The sequence below is a fragment of the Diuraphis noxia genome, unplaced genomic scaffold (genome assembly GCF_037042655.1).
Source record: "Diuraphis noxia isolate RWA-SAM2 unplaced genomic scaffold, SU_Dnox_SAM2 contig0004, whole genome shotgun sequence".
Lineage (NCBI taxonomy): Eukaryota > Metazoa > Arthropoda > Insecta > Hemiptera > Aphididae > Diuraphis > Diuraphis noxia.
The window spans coordinates 29137246-29156699 of NW_028301714.1; the positions used below are offsets into that span (position 1 = coordinate 29137246).

At 30.3% G+C, this 19454-nt stretch overlaps 1 protein-coding gene across 3 annotated transcripts in view; it reads left to right on the forward strand.

Moving 5' to 3' along the window:
* LOC107163721 (serine/threonine-protein phosphatase 2B catalytic subunit 3-like) overlaps positions 1-19454 on the forward strand; it is a 61695-nt gene that overhangs the window by 28820 nt on the left and 13421 nt on the right. For all 3 annotated transcript variants that reach the window (XM_089225619.1, XM_089225620.1, XM_089225621.1), the window contains exons 3-5: positions 12386-12589; positions 16137-16261; positions 18888-18999. In XM_089225619.1, the coding sequence (XP_089081745.1) occupies positions 12386-12589; positions 16137-16261; positions 18888-18999 (441 nt within the window). The remainder of the gene's footprint in view (positions 1-12385; positions 12590-16136; positions 16262-18887; positions 19000-19454) is intronic.

A 19454-nucleotide genomic window follows, 5' to 3' on the forward strand; every position in this document is an offset into this window, starting at 1 on the left:
CCTGATTTTTTATATTTTTTTCTAGTTTTGAAGAAATAAAATATGATTATAATTTATAACTATATTATAGGAACACGGAAAGTATTTGTCCAGTTTATGGGAATGCGCGCGGCGCGGCGGGTCACATGTTTGATAACATTTTGGTGTTAAATAATTAACAATTTTTCTCGAAACTAAAAAAAAAAATATTAAAAATCAGGAAAATAATGAAAATAAAATTTTGAAACGTCAATATTTTCAGAGAAATAAACTCTACAAAATGGCTATCTTAATTTTTTTTGGAAATAAATAAAAAAATATATTTTTTAACTTCTTTACCAAAACGTTAAAATATGAAATAATTGTAGTTCCTGTGAGTCTTATTATAAAACCAGAATTTCGAAATCGCCATTATTTCGGGAGATATCGCAACGGCCAACGGGTAAATCCTCACAGGACACCCTGTATATAATATGAATACCATCTCCTTTGCGCACTCGTCCGTCTTTATAGTATTATAGTTGGTATAAACATAATATATACATAGTGCAGTGTATAGAATCGGCGGCGGGCGGGCGGGCGTCAACTTGACGGTCACCAATACACACTCACACACATGCGAAATAAAACGCAGATACACTTATACACACCAAACAACACGCACACACACACACATACTCGGATACTCACACGACGCTCATATGATGTGTGCGCACGCGTACAAGGGACTCGGGCAGGCCCTGCTTGCTATATTAGCGAAAACAGAAATGGCCCGACAGCCAGGCGCCCACTCTCGCAGTCTCTAATTTCAATGTGCTTTTTTCATCTCTCTTTATTTTTCTCTCTTACTTGGCATTTTTCATCTGTATCCCTCTCTACTATCAACCGACGACGGCATCCGACCGTGCATTATACTTATATATATATAAAGCCACGTGTATACCGCACAAATCCCGTGCCAATGCGACACGCGTGCACACATAATAATGATTACATATATATATATATATATATATATATATATATATATATATATATAATATATATATGTATTATACATTGTAATACAAAATAGCTCACCTTTGGGCAACACGATCGGATAAAAATTTTTTTTTTATCAAATCAATCCGAGTATATTGTATATCGGTATGTATTATATGTACATTTTGAATTACCTATATAGGCATAACCCGAAATACGAGTGTTTAGAAAGCGGATAGTACAGCGTAAGACTGTTTCAGTAACTTCCCCGACTTAAGAAGAGGACTCAGGCATCTATGATTTTGTAAAAAAAAAAAAGTCTTAAGAAAATATTATATCGTTCTAACGAACTTGAAATCTAGTCACGAAGTTTTAATGCTCTAGTCGGTTTCCGATAGAAGTACATAATAATTAAATAATTATATATTTTCAGAGATTTGATTTCTCGCTTGGGTTGCTGCAGTGATGACTGACAATCATCAAACTACGCACCCTATCGTTGAAAAACCACAGTACCTATTATAATATACTTGTAATATATTACATTTATATTTATATAGGTACCATTTTTGATGATATATATTTAATAATATTATTATATAATACCGACACACTTCGCGGCGGCTGTAAATCATAGTATTTATATATATATATATATATGTTTACAGCCTGTCCGCTATCCGCTATCCTTATGCGAATACTACATAATACGTATATACTATAGTCACTAATACATTGTACATAAATGCATCAGCTGCGGAGTAAGTATATCAATATATATACTGCTGCGAAAGCTGTACAGAGTAGGTACTTAATTATACATGCGAGTGCGCGAATTACAGCGAGCAAAGTTGAGCTTACGCGCCCGCTGCCCCGAACATGAAACGCGATCAAGACGACTACCGTGTTATATATAGGTACCTACGCTATATAGATAGTACTACCTGTGTATATTGGGGTAACAGTTGTATATATATAAAAGCACCTCAAACGTCCTAAATAAACCATTTTGCGAAGGAGCTCTTTCACCGCCACCGGCGGCGGTGCACGTTAATTTTGTTCGAACTTAGGTGAATAATTGATACGCGACGGCCATATTTACAACCAACAGGTTCGTATATTATGTATATGAATACAAAGTATATCGTAAATAATTTATAAAATAAAAATAACGCGGCTTTTAATATTATTATGGGACTCGCTCGTTCTACGCACCGCGGCTAGGCTATACCACTACCCTGGTTATATTAGCGAAACGAGTGCATATAAATTTAGTAGTCAGTTTTTATTTATTTTTCGCGTGTGGGTGTTGTTGTTGACCCATTAAAATTAATACGGTTTTGTGAAAACCGAAGAAACGCGCGCGGAGCGTTGCTTGGTAAAATGTTTTACGATTCTTTTTTATACCAAGAGTTTGCTTTAGTCATGTTTTATGCAATGTGTTCTGGAAACGAGATACGAACAAAATAAAACTTGCGCCGAGTTTCTCGCGTGAGAATAATATAGTTTCCAAACTAATTTGTATGTTTTTGTTTTCGACACATCAACTTATGATTATACTCTTGACTCTTCATAACTCACGAGACATGAGTATCCCGATATTGCCTATTGGCTATTATATATCATGTATTCCGACCTAAAATTTATATAAGGTAGTTATTATATCATAAGAAAATTATCTTGAATCGTTTTTTTGCCATAATACCGTAATATAAAAAAAACCAAATCTGACAACCGTTTATAATGTGATGTCTTTCTATTGGTGGGTATATTGTTAGTATTTTGTTTAAATCAATATATATTTTTTACTGCTGAGATAATCTGTTTTTTTTTTTTATGTAGAAACTATAAAATATCGATGAGCGACGAGCGTAGGTAATTTTCATACTACCATGACGTGAGGAGGGGTGGTTAAACGATTAGAGGGTTGGATAAATTAACGGTTACCATCGTCACCGGTGACTTGGGTTATCGCCTCTAGGGAGAAAGGGATGATGGTTAATAGTGTAATGTAGGTACCTACCGGTGAGGGTAACTGACAGAATAGGCTTTTATATATAATATATATATATACACAACATGACTATATTTCTGCAGACGCGATGCTGTGGTATTTAGGTGTGGGGAAGGGAGGGAGAGGGAGAAAACGTGCGATTAACGTAGTCTAATAAATTAAATTTGTTAAATTATGTGTATGATCGATACACTGTGTGTATTGCGGTATATTGTTATTATTCCATCCACGGAACGCTTCTGCTGTGCACCAATATATCTACTATAAATATTATGCATCGCAATATATTATAACGCTGCTGGAAACACACAGATGGGGAAAATTGTGTCCTCTGCCGTAGAAGGTAACCCTCAGTTAATGGCTGCGGTGTCTAGAGGTTACAGCCGTGTGCCCTTATAGATTATGCATAGTCACTTGTAAAGAATATTTTAAATCAATAAAACACATTAAGTACAGACGAATAGTACTCAAGCTTAGCAATGGTAAATAGTACTAAATACCTACTTTGATCACATTTTTAAATTATAATGTGCGAATTGTATCTATAAAATGTTCATACAGAGCACACATACTCGTAAACGCATCTATACGTAAATGCAAATATTATACTAAAAGAAAACATAAATAAATAGTTTTAAAACCTCTAAGATATTGGTTGTATCATCACTTTCACTTGTATTTATCACTTACTTGCACGTATAATAAAATAACTATAACAAGTTCATTGTACAACCTTAATGTTATAATATCATTTTTCTATAGATATTAATTTCTGGGGTATTTTGTCCTGGATATTTTCTCTGTCTCGGTTCACGACGGTCGCCTTATATTATTAATATTCATGACTCTATACCCTTATCAACGACTTTATTAGGATTATTATGATGGCACGCAAGTTGTCCGCATCCGGCTGTGAAATTGGTCCTCAATCACCCCGACATCGTGTATTCGATCAATATTAATTCGCACTCAGACAACATATTATAATACAATATTTAAAGTTATTATAGGTACACAATAATTAACAATGCCTACAATATATAAAGTTTTCGCGGTATTATAATGCATATTAGTCGTTCATAAATACACGCCTATGCCCTATTGTAATATAAACGTTAACTAAGTTTATGATATTATGTACAACTTGTATAATGTGTACGAATAGGTAGGTACACCGGAATATGCGTGACAAAGGCGACTGACAAATGGGATACGGTATCTGACGCAGCCGACCCAATGTCTTTGTGCAGAAACGGATAACTGGGTGAAGATAAAGCGCAGTGGACTTTGTGCGGAAAATGGTTTACGGACGACGAGAGAGTGCGTGCGGCGTTAAGTCGGAAAGACCGTGTGGTTAGAGTGTGTGTGTGTTTACCGATTATATGACGAGTCGACGCACGCACAAAAACTTATATTTCGTTCTCGCGATATATTATATTATACTGGCAGAGCACGCTCTCATATGTGTATATACATATAAACATAAAATAGAAATGTATACAACAAAAAATGTAGGTATATGCCATACAGCTGTACTGATGTGTGTGTGTGTGTGTGCGTGATGTAAGAAAGCGACCGGTTAATATTATGTGGCGGGTACATATACACACTTGTTTAGCTACATTCGCCCACCTCCTCTGTGGCTCGAGCCAAATTGTATTATTATTTTAAAATTTGGAAACAATGATAAATCATCATCAACGTTGAACCAAAAACTGACGGTTCTCCACGTTTCAGACGAAACACCAGAATGTTTAGTTGTAAATTTGACATTTTCCCCAACGCCGGAAAATTAGAAAAAAGACACAACTACATAATAATATATAGTATAAAGGTCTATCGCTCCTATAGCGCAACCGTACAACGGGACGGATCCAGGTCAGATTTTTTCGTCCGGTTCACCCGCGCACTTCCGCTTACACTTACAGAACGGAACAGTTTTAAGTATTTGATTAACTTCTATACTGTTTTACGCTATTTAGTTTTTAATTATTCTATAGTATTACGTTGACGTATCTCATATTAAACAACAATAAAAATAATAAATCGTGTATTATCCTACACGTATATAGACATCGTATTAGACCGTTTCTCGAGAGCTATTATTTACATAATTTCGTATTTTCGATTGGCGATTTATGCATACAAGTCCCGGTGACTAAAATAACACTGCGATAATTTGTTCATTGGATCATTGCGCTGCATATTATTTTCCTTTCCACATGTTATGTTTTGTCCGTGTCCAACGAAACGGTTAATGAAATCTGTCGTTATGTGCGTGAGAGTAAACCCGCATGATAATATACGCAACATCCGACTCGGGTAAAAATAAATACTGCTATTAATTTGGCTTGTGATCGTGCGAAACGAATGATTAACGACCACCACCGCCTCGCCGGTGATCGGTCACAATAACCGTCGCCGTCGCTGTGTATCCGCACAGCTATAAACTTCAAAGAAGTCTCCTCCCGCGGTCTACCTTTGTTTTTTTTCTCACTTATTTTCTAAATTTTTCCGTGTTATGTCTGTGTAGAGTGCAGAGTAAAGTCGTACGGACGCAAACAAACATTTATGTATAAATGTATAATCAAATTTAAAAGTCTGTGTCTAGTCTCTAGTGTTTATCCAGTGCTACCCACTTGCTCATTGTTTTCTTTTCACAAATGTACGACATACCAAATTTTCGTTTACTAGCTTCAATAATGTGCCGTTATTTTTCATATTAGAGTGAATTAACGGTTTTTTTTTTACCACTTACATAAGAAAATTATCTGTGCTTATAAAGCATCGACTTCTATTCGATGTATTGATAATTTTCAAGCGAGATATGATAATTTTTAATTGTTGATATTTCACATACACATATGAAAATTACTACATCGAAAAGATGGCCGAACCTCAAGCACAGATAATGTTTTAACCTAAAACTTTGATAAAAGTACACTATTGAAACCGGTGAACGCACATTTGGTATGCCGTACGTGTGTAAGACGGAGATAACAAATTTCCGTGTAGCGTCCAGTTAATTATTAAAATATATACCTCTTCTATACTGTATATTATAGGTATGTCGTTAAGACAATGGTAGTTCTACGCGGTGGTACTCGCATAATAGGCAATTAATTAAGTGCTTGAATAGTGTATACACAACCATTTTATTATATCTTTATATTTGAGTCCAGGCGCGAAGCTAGACATTTCTAAGGGGAGGGGAGGGGTGTTATTCAAAATTAATTGAAAAAATTATAAACACAAAGTTGATAACTTTACGTAGGTATACGATAGTTCATCATATAATCAAATAATCAATAATTAAGAAGTTGTAAACGTTTTCTTACACGCTGCATAAAAAAATATATTAAATCGTGCATGAAACGAGTAATCGATAAAACGTCACAGAACGGTCTAAAATAGTAATTAATGCCGGATCCCGGCTTTAGTGCTTTACATTATTGGTATCGTAATATAAACTGATATACTTCATTTTGATAAATAAGTATAAATCGCGATTTAAGATAATTCGTGCTTATGATGCATCTTTATCTTGATAAAAAAAATATTAAGATACCACGGCTGAGTAGGGGGGGGGGGTGTTATTACACCTGTAAAACCCCCCCTGGCTACGCGCCTACAATAATCGAAACTTCGAAACATTTCGCCACGCGTTCCTCTACGGCTACAGTGTATAATAGGTCGGTTATAGCACTTTTTGTGATTCGATGACTACATATACGACGTTATTTATACGGCTTTTCCGGTCGTCCGCACAAGTATATTCCACGGTCGTATTCGGCAATGATGATAATAATTTAAATATTTTAATAGTCACCGTGAAGAAAATACGCGTTTTCGCCAAAAGTGACAGAAATGTTTTCCTTCTATACTGTACATATTTTTTCAGCGCGGTATAGATAGTGTGAGGGGTTAAATGCATCACTGTCGAGTACGATCGCAGTGTCTGCCACTAAAAAATAAATCGATCGTTTAAACGTGGGTATATTACATTATAATATTATGTATATTGTTGAATAAATTCTGCATAAACGACGCCAATATTATACGTATATATACCTACCGTATAAAATGTTGATATGTCAACTACTATATATACCTATGCGCGTTTATTCGAATAACATATATAAATTATTTATCGATTTATATTTGTTCGCGTTTTGAACTCGTCTGTGACTTAATATAATATACAACGTATATTCCCCATTCCGATTGACGCCATCTATGCATATAATATTATATTGCACGGTAAAAAATTCACCGGGAGGATTTCTATACATATAAATGAACATGCTGCACCCAGTGAGTGTAATAATATTATAATAATGCATTCAGAGTTCAGACACATACGAATTGTGAAAAAGACTCAAACCGTGCTGCAGGATATGGTGTGCAATGTACTCGTATAAAGGAAAATGCTGTTAAAAAGTGGAAGTTTTCAATACATAAAAATGTATGTATATAGTTGGAGATTATGGGTCTCGTGAGGTTTTTTTGGCGTTACGCCATCGCCACTGGTCTGACGTGAAAAACGCGTAAACAACACTTGGCGTATATATACATATTATGTATACACTGTGGTTATATATGTACGTCTGAGTTATGTACCGCCTAAGAAAATATTTCGCGCGAAGTTTGCGGCTGCATACAAAAGTTTTCAGACACAATATAATGTATAATATTATAATATAATAATAAAATGACTTGTTCACTGTCGAGAACAGCAGAATATTATAAATGAATTTCGCGCGCGTGTTTAACAATAGCCCCGCGATACAGAATATTATTGGCATAATTATTATTGTATTATTCAAGCGTTGTGTCGCATTATTGTTTACAAAAATATTATATACCATGAAGTAGACTGCTATGGAACAGTAAATTTTACATTATTCCGAACACCCCGGGTGGTTTGATTTTATTTGATTTCAGTATCGCATTTGTACGGTTATGGAAATATCGCTAATCGTTTCGTATACGACTGAACATGTTATGAACATTTTTGAAATCCTCACTTATAGAACATAGAAAATAGTCGAAATATTATGAAGAGAGAGAAATAAAATTTATTGTTGCGACCTTCCAAAAACAATATCTGTAAGGACCAGGAATCGCTGTTTTCGTCTTATAACATTTTCAATTTTTATTTCTTGAAATCATATTTTTAATCCATGGTTAATAATGTAATAATTATTCGAGGTACACTAAAAATCGGCTTTGACAATATTTCTCATTTTTTCATTTCATGATATGTGAATTTATTTTAAAGTTGATTACGATAAAATGTGCCTAATGTTTTTAGATTTAGTTTAATACTGTCCTAAGGTTTTCAAGACTTTGAATTTGAATACAAGACCATCCACTAGCCACTTCACATAATATTACTACCATTACTATAATATCAGGTATAATATTCAATAAATAATGGAAATGTGGCACTTAAAATAACGTCACAATTATCACTATGAACACACAATAGCTTCAGTGGTTTATGAAGTTGTAATACATATTATTATTATGCAGTTAGCCGTGTTCTCCTAAGTACCGTTTTCTGAATGCAATTATACTTTATAATCTTTGTGATATGTATAACATCAATGAATACGTTTTTAAATTTAAAGCGATAACATTATACAACACTAAAAATGGGTTACGTCAAGTGCGGCGTCCTACACACCCTGGCGATCACGTCGTGTACTGCTCGTTCATGTAATATAATTTTATTATTTAATTTTATATTCTCGTTTAAATGCTCTCATTAATTCCGCCATTGTGGCTGTTTACTTTTTTTTACATATTATACCGGAGACATAGTAACAGAGTTGCTATAATACAATTTCTGCTGCGTCAAAGTTCTTATAACTTTTATAAAAATAAAGCCCCCATTATATGTTCTCTTCCACTCCGCGTAAATCATCGTGTGTGTACTTACATTTTATATGTTACATAATACAGCGTTGTTTAGCGCATTTTTTCTTCGCAGAAAGGGTCTACGGCATAATAATTTACGACTCATTTCCTTTATATTTAATCGACACCGGGATGGCGTGTGCCCAGTTGTTCTGGCACAAGGTTTTCCCGTGCCCGCCATTCCATCGTTTTTCCTTTTGGCCTTTACCGCAAGAACTTGTGGTAAACCGTAAGATTTTTATTATAAACGAGTTGTTTTTTTTTCTTTTTGGAGGACACCATGGCTCCCGTGAGCTTATTGATTTTTTTTAATTATATTTTACCGCAAGATAGCAGATAGGGGATCGGAAAATCGCCGGGCACGCAATATGGGCAATGAGACCACCCCTGTACAAATAACGTTAAATCAAAAAGCACGAAGTGCTTTAATACATCGAGCAACCTATTCTAGTGTAATTTTATGTTTTTCAACTTTTAATATTCAATGACTAGCGAATTAACATAAACAAGTGCAAATTGTTTTCATAATGCATTTATTTTTTGAAAAAACCAACTTCACATGTATAATATCATGTATTTGTTGACTTTTTTAATTATATGGGTTAGGTACTTACACTTTCTATACCTTTTTACATTTTAATAAACTTTAATTTTCTAATAATAAATTGCAATATGTAAACTAAAAGTTAAATTACATTCCTAACTTAGTTATCAATAATCAATAAAATTTATCATACAGACAAAAGTTGTGGTACCTTATGGAATTATTTCTGTATTGATATTACAAATCATAATTCTACAACAGATTCTTTAAATTGAAATATGTTTTTAATATTAGTTTATTCTCTTTATTAAGACTTGTATGAGGCTTACTAAATTTTAGCTATCCTTCTACATTTTTACACAATTTTTCAAAACAAACATTAGATAACATTTTGATTCTACTTTGATTGTATAACTCAATCGGAGACTTGTCAATTATTTAATTGGAAATACTTTTAACTCAGAACTTTGAATCATATATATATAGTATATTGCATATACATAAAAAGTAGCTAATAAGTAAGAAAATGTATAAATAATATATGCATTACTAAGATTTCAATAAACTTTGTCACAAAACTTTTTGAATTTTATAAAGTATAATGTACCTGTGGTTTTAATAGTAGTACTTTGGTAGCAAATGAAGTAGTGATGTATTGTTACAATAGCATTTTCAAAAGAAAATCGTACGCAAACACAAATGTAAAATGTTTTTACGTATACCATACATACTTAGTAACTAAATTTAATTTCTTCGTGAAAGTAAGTATACCTACATCATACATTTTATGTTCTTGTATTACTGAAGAACAATGTCAATTGTCTTTGTCTCTCTGCGGAACTATTGCCGCTTTTACTGCTTTTTCATTCCAATTAACCGTATACTTTATTTAAAAAATAATCTATTGACGAGAATCAAGCGTACCCCTATTATATCGTTGTTTGATATTAATATTATGTTCTATTGTTTAAATGTTATGGGTACTGTTGGTTAAATAATTTAAAAAAAGTGTTTTGTTATAGTTGTTTTATTTTATTCATAATTGATCATTTGGATCTGGCCTGTACTATTTAATAAATAAATAATTAATACATTGTTCATTGTAAATGCATTTGGTACCTTGATACAATTTATTTTAACGGTAACCTAGCTCGATGTTATACAGGGTTTCATTTTTCAGACGACAACCTTAGTACACAATATATTAACACATGAATTAAAAGTACAGTAAAAAATAATCAGGTCGGCGAATAGTTTGATAAAATAGATTAGACAAATGTGTACTGAAAACTACTAACGGTGATGTTCCCATCGGCAGCACGCTCGGCAAGTCCCAATAACATAAGCTTTAATATATAAGAAAGTGTGAGGTAGGTATATAAAGTTTTATCGCGAGGCATTTGTTTACCAAATAGTAATTATTATTATAGCCGTGCACAACAATTATATGTATGTATAATACAATATAATATTCGTATATGTCTGTGTCGTAAAACCTTCCACCTCCTCTGCACCTCCGCACACAATGTTAATCAATCTTGCTCGCGATGATTTACGTGTAATAACAACGAGTACGTCATATTATCATAAAATATTATATTATTATTCTCATATATATTACCATAAAACATTTTATAGTATATTACAATAATAAACATGGCTTGCTTGCGGGTCAGTTGGCAAACCAGCCGTCTCTCGTGTCCCATGCACTGGCCAAGTTCTAAATATATAATCAAACCATAGATGTTTGTCACATTAGGGCTGGCTAGCACATGGTGTATTTTCTAAAGAATAATGAAAACCTTGAAACATTCATAATATTATAATGGTGGTCCAGCCGAATCAATGATACGACGACATATCGATGATGAGTCCGCTGTATGTTATTATGATCGCTTTTTAGTATAAGAATCAACTTTTACTATACCTATTATGTTTCCTATAGGCATCATCTGGTGTTCCTAAAAGTTCATTGGCCTTAAATGTAATCCGTTATTACGAAATGTACCAACATATTATATTATATCGTAATTTCCTATACGTCTATTAGTGCTGCTAGCTATCAAACATTAACAATTTTATTTTAATACATTCTATTTATTTCAAAACATTAAGTGCCTATTGCTACCTTAATGAACGAAAGATGTCTAGAATTCAGATTTACATTATATCTTAATTCAATTTAAATTTTTTTATTTTTAGAGTCAGAGTCGTTATTTCAGTTTGTTTGGCGTTTTTCGTTTTTTAAAATATACCTATTGGCTATATTTTTTATAAAGGTTTAAATATTATAGTTTTGGCGAAATGAATCAAAACATAAAATAAATTATAAAAATCGAAAAAAATTTACTTTAGAACGTTCAAATTATTTTTGTAGAAATAGAAAACGAAATCCAGTCATTACAATATAATACGTATATTATCTATACTATTTATAATAGCAAATCGTTCATAGCCGATGTTTGAATGTATTCTATATGCGTTGTTCTTCCGATAGATGGAACCAAATCGTTTAATCATCGTTTGTAATTGAATCGATCGTATAATTAAATTTGTACATATATATATATATATATTATCTATTTATTTAATTTAACGAATATAATATACTAAGAAAAACTTACGTGTATGGCTAACTAAGGACACTAAGATGGTAATAATATATTGTCACATAAATATAACTAATTAAAAAATACTTATTGTATATTATGTATATTGCTCACTTACTAAAAAGTACGTACAAACTGAAAATAGCATATTGCAAGTACCAACAGATATCATCATAAAATTACTAATATTAATAGAATTGTAATGACTATAAGTCTATAAATCATAATTGCATATCTAACTATTCTAACTCTTATTGATTAAGAACTACTCGAAACTATATAGTAAAGTAAATAATATTATTCCATTAATATAACCATTACCTATTTTGTTTATAGGCGTACCATTTCCGCCAGGCCGGAAGTTGACCACTGCCGAAATATGGGACTCGAGGACAAACAAACCTCGACCAGACATATTGAAACAGCACTTCATACTCGAGGGTCGGATAGACGAAGCAGCCGCGTTGCGCATCGTCAACGAAGGTGCATCACTACTCAGATCCGAAAAAACCATGATAGACATCGAAGCTCCTGTTACCGGTGGGTGCAAATGAACTGTATAATATATTATTGTGAGACGTCGTAAATCAAATGTAACTTTTTGGTCGTTTAAACTATAAATATTAAATACGAGTGTCTAGTCACATTGCAGATTTTCAGCGATAGACGATAGTACCTAATCCTTTATTATATCAAAAACACAAAAGTTGATCGGAATAATAATAAATAATCTGTATTCTAAAATGATATCATCCCGTATCCCGTAGGAAAAAAATATCATCGCAGATTTCGAGCTTGCACAAACCAGGGATGTACCTACCTATAACTATTAGTATAATTATAGTTAAAATTGGTAAATGAAACATATTGACATGATTTATTGTAGCTGAATCATTATGATAAGATTAATATTGAAATTTGAAAGGCACCATTAGAAAAAATAGAAAAAAATTTTTAATTTTGAAACTTGCAGAGATAAAGCAACAGAGACCGAGAGAGGAAAAAATAATTTCAAAATTTAAAATCAAGTCTAATGAGAGGAGAAAGTAGAGAAATTGATCAGCAAATGATGCAATTGAAATTAATGAAATTAACTATTATTTTTTAGTTTTTTTATTGTATAATGTTCTAAATATATATATATATATATATAATACGTTCATATAGTCTATATATCCTATATTGTATTAAGAAAAATGAATCTGAAAGGAACACATTTTCAGCTAGTAAACAGGTGAGTTGAAAACAATCTGTGCTTTTAACTGACGTGCACTATTTCTGCATGTTCTTTTCCTGTTCATGGCTATCTCGGAAATTACCAGAAAATCTATATCAAGTCTATTTTAAAGACAGTCTATGACTTTCGTATTCGACACGATTTATAATTTCTTTAATAACTCTCCAAATCGAAAATAATTTCTTCTAACCTAACTGTAACCCATGAAGTGGCTTGACATTAAATAAACGACCGCGTTCGAAATTTTAAAATATATTATTCCCTGCAGAGCCACCCAGTATACCTTCATATATTATTCCTGCAAGGTTATCCTGCTACCAGAATACGTCTTATTCGTGTTTTATACGTTAGTAAATCGCGTTATATAAATTTCGTCTATCATTTGTATATTATATTGAAGTAGGTCGTTTGTTAGTCGCGCCACTGATATATACACACGCACATGTGACAATGACTGCTACAAATCCCGAGAATAATGCTATTGTTTTTGACAATGCATTTAATAATATCCTATATGCACGATTTTGTTTTCTAAGCACGTTTCATTTAGTGTTTAACTATTAGGTTTAGCTGTTTAACTATTGGATACGATATTGGCTCAAATAACTTTTAATACGCGTCACACACTAAACTTCCTAAATCCTTTTTTTTTTATCTAATTATATGCGAGTTGTTTTCAGTAAATTTGGTGATTTTTTCTACAATCGCTCGAAGTTTAAAATTTAAGCCTAATATAATATATCAGTAAAGTACAAATATATATATAATTAAGTTGAAATGTTTGACTTTAAAAAATCTTGAAAAATTATTTTATACATACTCGTACATGTATATTGTATATTCTGTACTATATAATATGCCTCAACAATACAAAATGACTCATAGGCATGCTCACCCCCATTTTTCCTTTAATAATAAAATTATTTAGATAAAAATTTTTATTTTTATTTTTGAAATTTCTAAGTACACTCTATGAAACTTGTAAACTATTAAAGTAATAACCTAATACCTAATTGAAGCTGTACAATTAATTAATAAAAAAATATATATAATATACTTAAAGATAATTTTTTTAATTCTTTAATTTTTTTTTAGTACTTAAGAAATAAACTGTGTTATCAAATTTCTGTTTACAATTAAGTCCTCCCTTTTCAAATATAAATTATTTACCAAATCAGAATCAAAGATCAAACAAGAATTATTGAGTTATTTAACTTTCTGTATTAAGGATAATTAGTTTATAATAATAGGTTTGGAAGATATGAGGGCTCTATGGTGATTTAAAAATGTTGGTGATTAGTGTTTATGTGTTATGTTTATCAACATTAACAATTTGTAAAAATGGTCCGATTATATTATAAATACTAGATTCAATATTACATCTATTTAATACTTTTTTAAAACCACTTTTAAGAACTATTATCTTTAGGATAAACATTTTAATTGCTGAGAAACTAATTGTTTGAATTTTGAATTGGGTACATCAAAATTTTCAAAAACAATATCCACTTAATAATTAACAGTAAAAAAAGGAGGGTTCATCTTTGAAAAACTTAAGTTGTTAAAAAATTTCAAGAATTTCAAAATATATATTTAAAGATTTCAAATCAGATTTTTAATAATTGCATTGTAAAATAAAATAAAATTTTGAGCGTGCTTAGTGAATCGCCATGTATTTTATAGTATAATAATACAATAATATCATATTTTTCCTTATCGCTACCAGTAAAAGTTTTAAAACATTCAATAACAAAAAACTTAATATTAAATTATTAAAAAACAAACATTAATTTAATCACATGTTTGAAATAAATACTTTAAATAAATATCAATTCATTGTTGGATTTTAAATTGACTGTCTTGTTTGTATTTTTTTTTAACTCCGAGAGGCAATTAGTTAAGTTTTTATGTAACTGAACATATTAAATCGATTATAATTATTTAAATCATTAAGTTTTTGAAACATCAACTAAATTAAGTTTATAATTTTTTGGATAAAATTTAGATAATATGTATCCTTGTAGAATAGAAAACCAAATATTAAAACAAATATATAATGTGCGTGCTTTATTTTTTATTAAAAAAAAATGTATTAACTTAATTAAGAACAAATCAATTATTTATGTACATTAAATATTAATATGAATTAAAGATGTTTAAATTACAAAGTACATTTATTATTTTCATTTTAATGTCAACTAAATCTAATAAAAATACTTCCGAGGTTAAATCATTTATTTATTTTTTTTTTTAATACACTTACAAATTTAAATCGTTGTTTGAATAAAAAATGTTAAAGTTTTATCTCGGGGGTTTTTTTATACAATATTGCTTGTATAATATTTTGAGTATTTTAAGACTAATTTATTGTACAAACTACAAAGTGATAGATGTCTGGTATAGATGACTATTATAAAAATGTTATAACTGCAGAATGTTATGAAACTGTTAAAAAATATCTGTGCGTCTTTTTAGATAATATAAACATTGTATTTTCATAATTAATCATTAACTGTTTGATATAAATAGTGTTAGTACTTTTTTCATACTGCTGTAATTACTATTAAATCCTTTAAAAGTTCAAATTACTTAATTACAAAATCAAATCGACAATGAGGATATACCTACCTATAATATAGTACCTATTATTGTGAACAGAAAACAATAATTATTAATGATTTTATTTTTATACGGAGAAGTAGGTACGCATAATAGTATGAAATAACCCCCCCCCCCCCCACAAAAAAAAAAAAATCAATTGGTAACAATTACTTTTTATGTACTATGTACTGTTCTTTGACATTAATGTTATTGTAATTTTTTTTCTGATTTTTTGATTTTAAATTTTAGTTTGTGGCGATATTCACGGCCAGTTTTACGATCTAATGAAGTTATTTGAAGTCGGCGGTCCTCCTGCGACAACAAAGTACCTATTTCTGGGTGACTACGTGGACAGAGGGTATTTCAGTATAGAGGTAATTTATTAATGTTACATAATATTATATTTAATTGGTATAGCAATAGATTACATTCTTACTTTAATTGCTTTTCTTTCCATTTCAACTCAATGCATGCTGCTTTTATCATAATTTATCATTTTAAAATTTTGTATACAATAATAATCATATAGATTTTTTATATGTTTATAAAGGTACAAAATATTTAAGGTTTCTTGCGTATAATTCATATATTATAATCGTTAACAAAGAAAGTGCATCGTACACATCAAACCAATAATTTAGTCAGGACTTAAAACTTTAAAGGCTTTAGAAAGAAACTGTTTGGGAATTCGGGATTTCCATATTTTTATACCCGTGGCGTGTGTTAAGAACGAGTTAGGTTTTGAAAAAAAAAAATAGGAATTCATCTCAATCTTAAATATTTTATAGAACAATGATATGCAACCGGGAATGTTCGAATTGCACTTGGATTTAAAAAAGGTAATGGTCGAATTGCACTCGGGTAAAAAATTGTTAGTAATCGAACTGCACTTGGACTTGTGTTAATTGTTGTCGATATTATAATTTTTTTATTTTATAATTATTTTAAAAAAGATTCAATCTTAGGTTATTAGCCTAATTTTTTTTTTTTTTTTGATCATTTTTTTTGTAGTAATGACAAACTGTATTCAAAAATTCTAGCTAGGTAATACGCTTATTAGTATACAATAAGTCAATATATTTTTCAATATTATTTTTTTTTCTGGTACCGTGTTGTTGCTTGGTCTTGTGTCAGTGTTCTGCATTAAAATATAAGTATCGATTTTAATTGTGTTAAAATATCAATAAAAACAAATACATTTGGGCATGGTGATGAAAATGATTTACTGAAATTTTTTAAGGGGTTTTCAGTTTTTCACTATACACGTTCTACTCGTTACAAATTTCCAAGTTTTTTTTTCCATTTTAACTCTTTTTTTAGCACGAGTGCAATTTGGCCATTACCTTTTTTCAATCCAAGTGCAATTCGACCATTTATTTGTAAGTAATAAGTGCAATTCGACTATCCCGATGCAACCAACGCTTGCATGATAATTTATTTTGCAAGTTGAGCAGTTTTATAATTTTTCAAACAGTTATCATTCATTTGTATGTTTTTTGAACTACCATATAAAATAGCTAAATTTCCATAAAATCAGATATTTAATGTTCTAATCAAACTAATTAATAAGGTACAATAGGTACATCCTAAATTATTCTCATACAGTCCATCAGTGACGCGGATTTTTTTCTTGCATAATAAGTGTTTAAAAATATATCAGCAAAATTATTATATATTCACACCACACCTGTACATGTTTTGGTTAAGAGGCAACGAAGTGCATTAAGAAACCAAATTTAAATTCCCTCAAACACTGTACCGTTGTACAGAACACATAAAAATAAAAATGGAGCATATTAAACAGAGATAAATAAATAATTATACTTATTAAATCTACAGATTATCACTGTTTTACCTAATATCATTTAACGTCATAAAACCGATATAAATATGTCAATCTATAATAATACTATCAGAGTTCAACCTTATTATAAAATTCGTATATGTACAATACTACAATATGAATAATAATAATAATAATAGTAATTGTATATTATTCAATTATATTGTTTACTTGTACACATATATTAGGTACATTCAGTATTTTTGCGTTAGTATAATACAATTAAGTTTCATTAAATTACAAGTTTAAGTGTTTACTGCATAGTATAATAAGTGAGAGACGAGAGTAAGACATTTAATTAAACATCGGTTTTAATATTAATTATTTTAAAATTAACCTATATCACCGAAAATATTAATTTTAATTTATTTTTAATGATCATTATATTTTTATTTTTATCATAAAAACAATAAAAACGTATGACCTTAGAGTTTTAAATTTAGGACAAAGTTGTTGAAGTTTAAATGTTTTCCTATACCGATATATTATGTAAAAAGATCCGAAAATGCTTTCAAATATTTCACTATTGAGCAAATAAAAGTTAAGCTATTTATTAATCTTAACTGTATCAAAATAATATTTTCTCAAATGTACTACTCTCAATAAATCAATATTTGTATAGAAATAAACACAAAAATAATATTATGTTATGTATCATTTTCAGTGTATTGTGTGTAATATATTTTAAACCTCTCAGGAATATAAAAATAGTAAAAATACACAACGTTTGCTGAAAAATAGTTAGAAAATGTAAAATCATATACAAAAAAAATATGGAGGAAAATTGTATTTTGACTCGTGAGATTTCAAAACTAATCTTTATCTTATAATATTGTCCTCGACAAATCTAGTACACAGACAAATAAACTTGCAAATACAACTTTCTCTCTACAATAATAATAATAATAACAATGCTATTATTAATCATTATGTTTATGTATTATATATTATGAAATTGTGTACAATACCAAGAATTAAGATTTGTATTGTTGTTTCTGAGGGCAGGTAATCAACCTACCCCAACTTCTCGTAAAATTAATTATAATAATGGTATCTACATACCTATATTATAATTCCACTGCAATTTACCTGCACCTGCGTTTGTTATTTTCTAAGTAGTTATATATATTGTTTATAAATGATTATTTTGTTTGTAGTGTGTGCTTTACTTGTGGGCTTTGAAGTTGTGCCATCCCACTACGTTGTTTCTATTAAGAGGAAACCACGAATGTAGACATCTAACCGAATACTTCACGTTTAAACAAGAATGTAAGTAAATCAAATTAATGCAACTGATTTTATCTGAATTAATTTAATAATCGATGTATCACCTACGCAATATAATATTGTACGACTCCATTGGTATTTTCATATAATATATAGAAACTGCGACAATATGTATGACTATATGCAATAACTAATTAACGTTTAAATATTGTTATCTTCAACATATCCAATATTCGTGTAGGTATATTATTATTCTAATTTCATGAAATCATAATTACTTATTTTTTTCAACTACTTTGTCACTTAATAATAATGCAATTATTTTGAAATGAACAAATCCGTCTTGTACATTTACTTTATAATAGTTATTCAGTCAGTTAAAATACTACTTACGTAAAATTGCATTATTTAATTTCTTAATATTCTGTAAATTAAAATAACCCTCTATGAGTACCAAAATAATAGAAATAAAAATAAAAATAATACATATGAATACA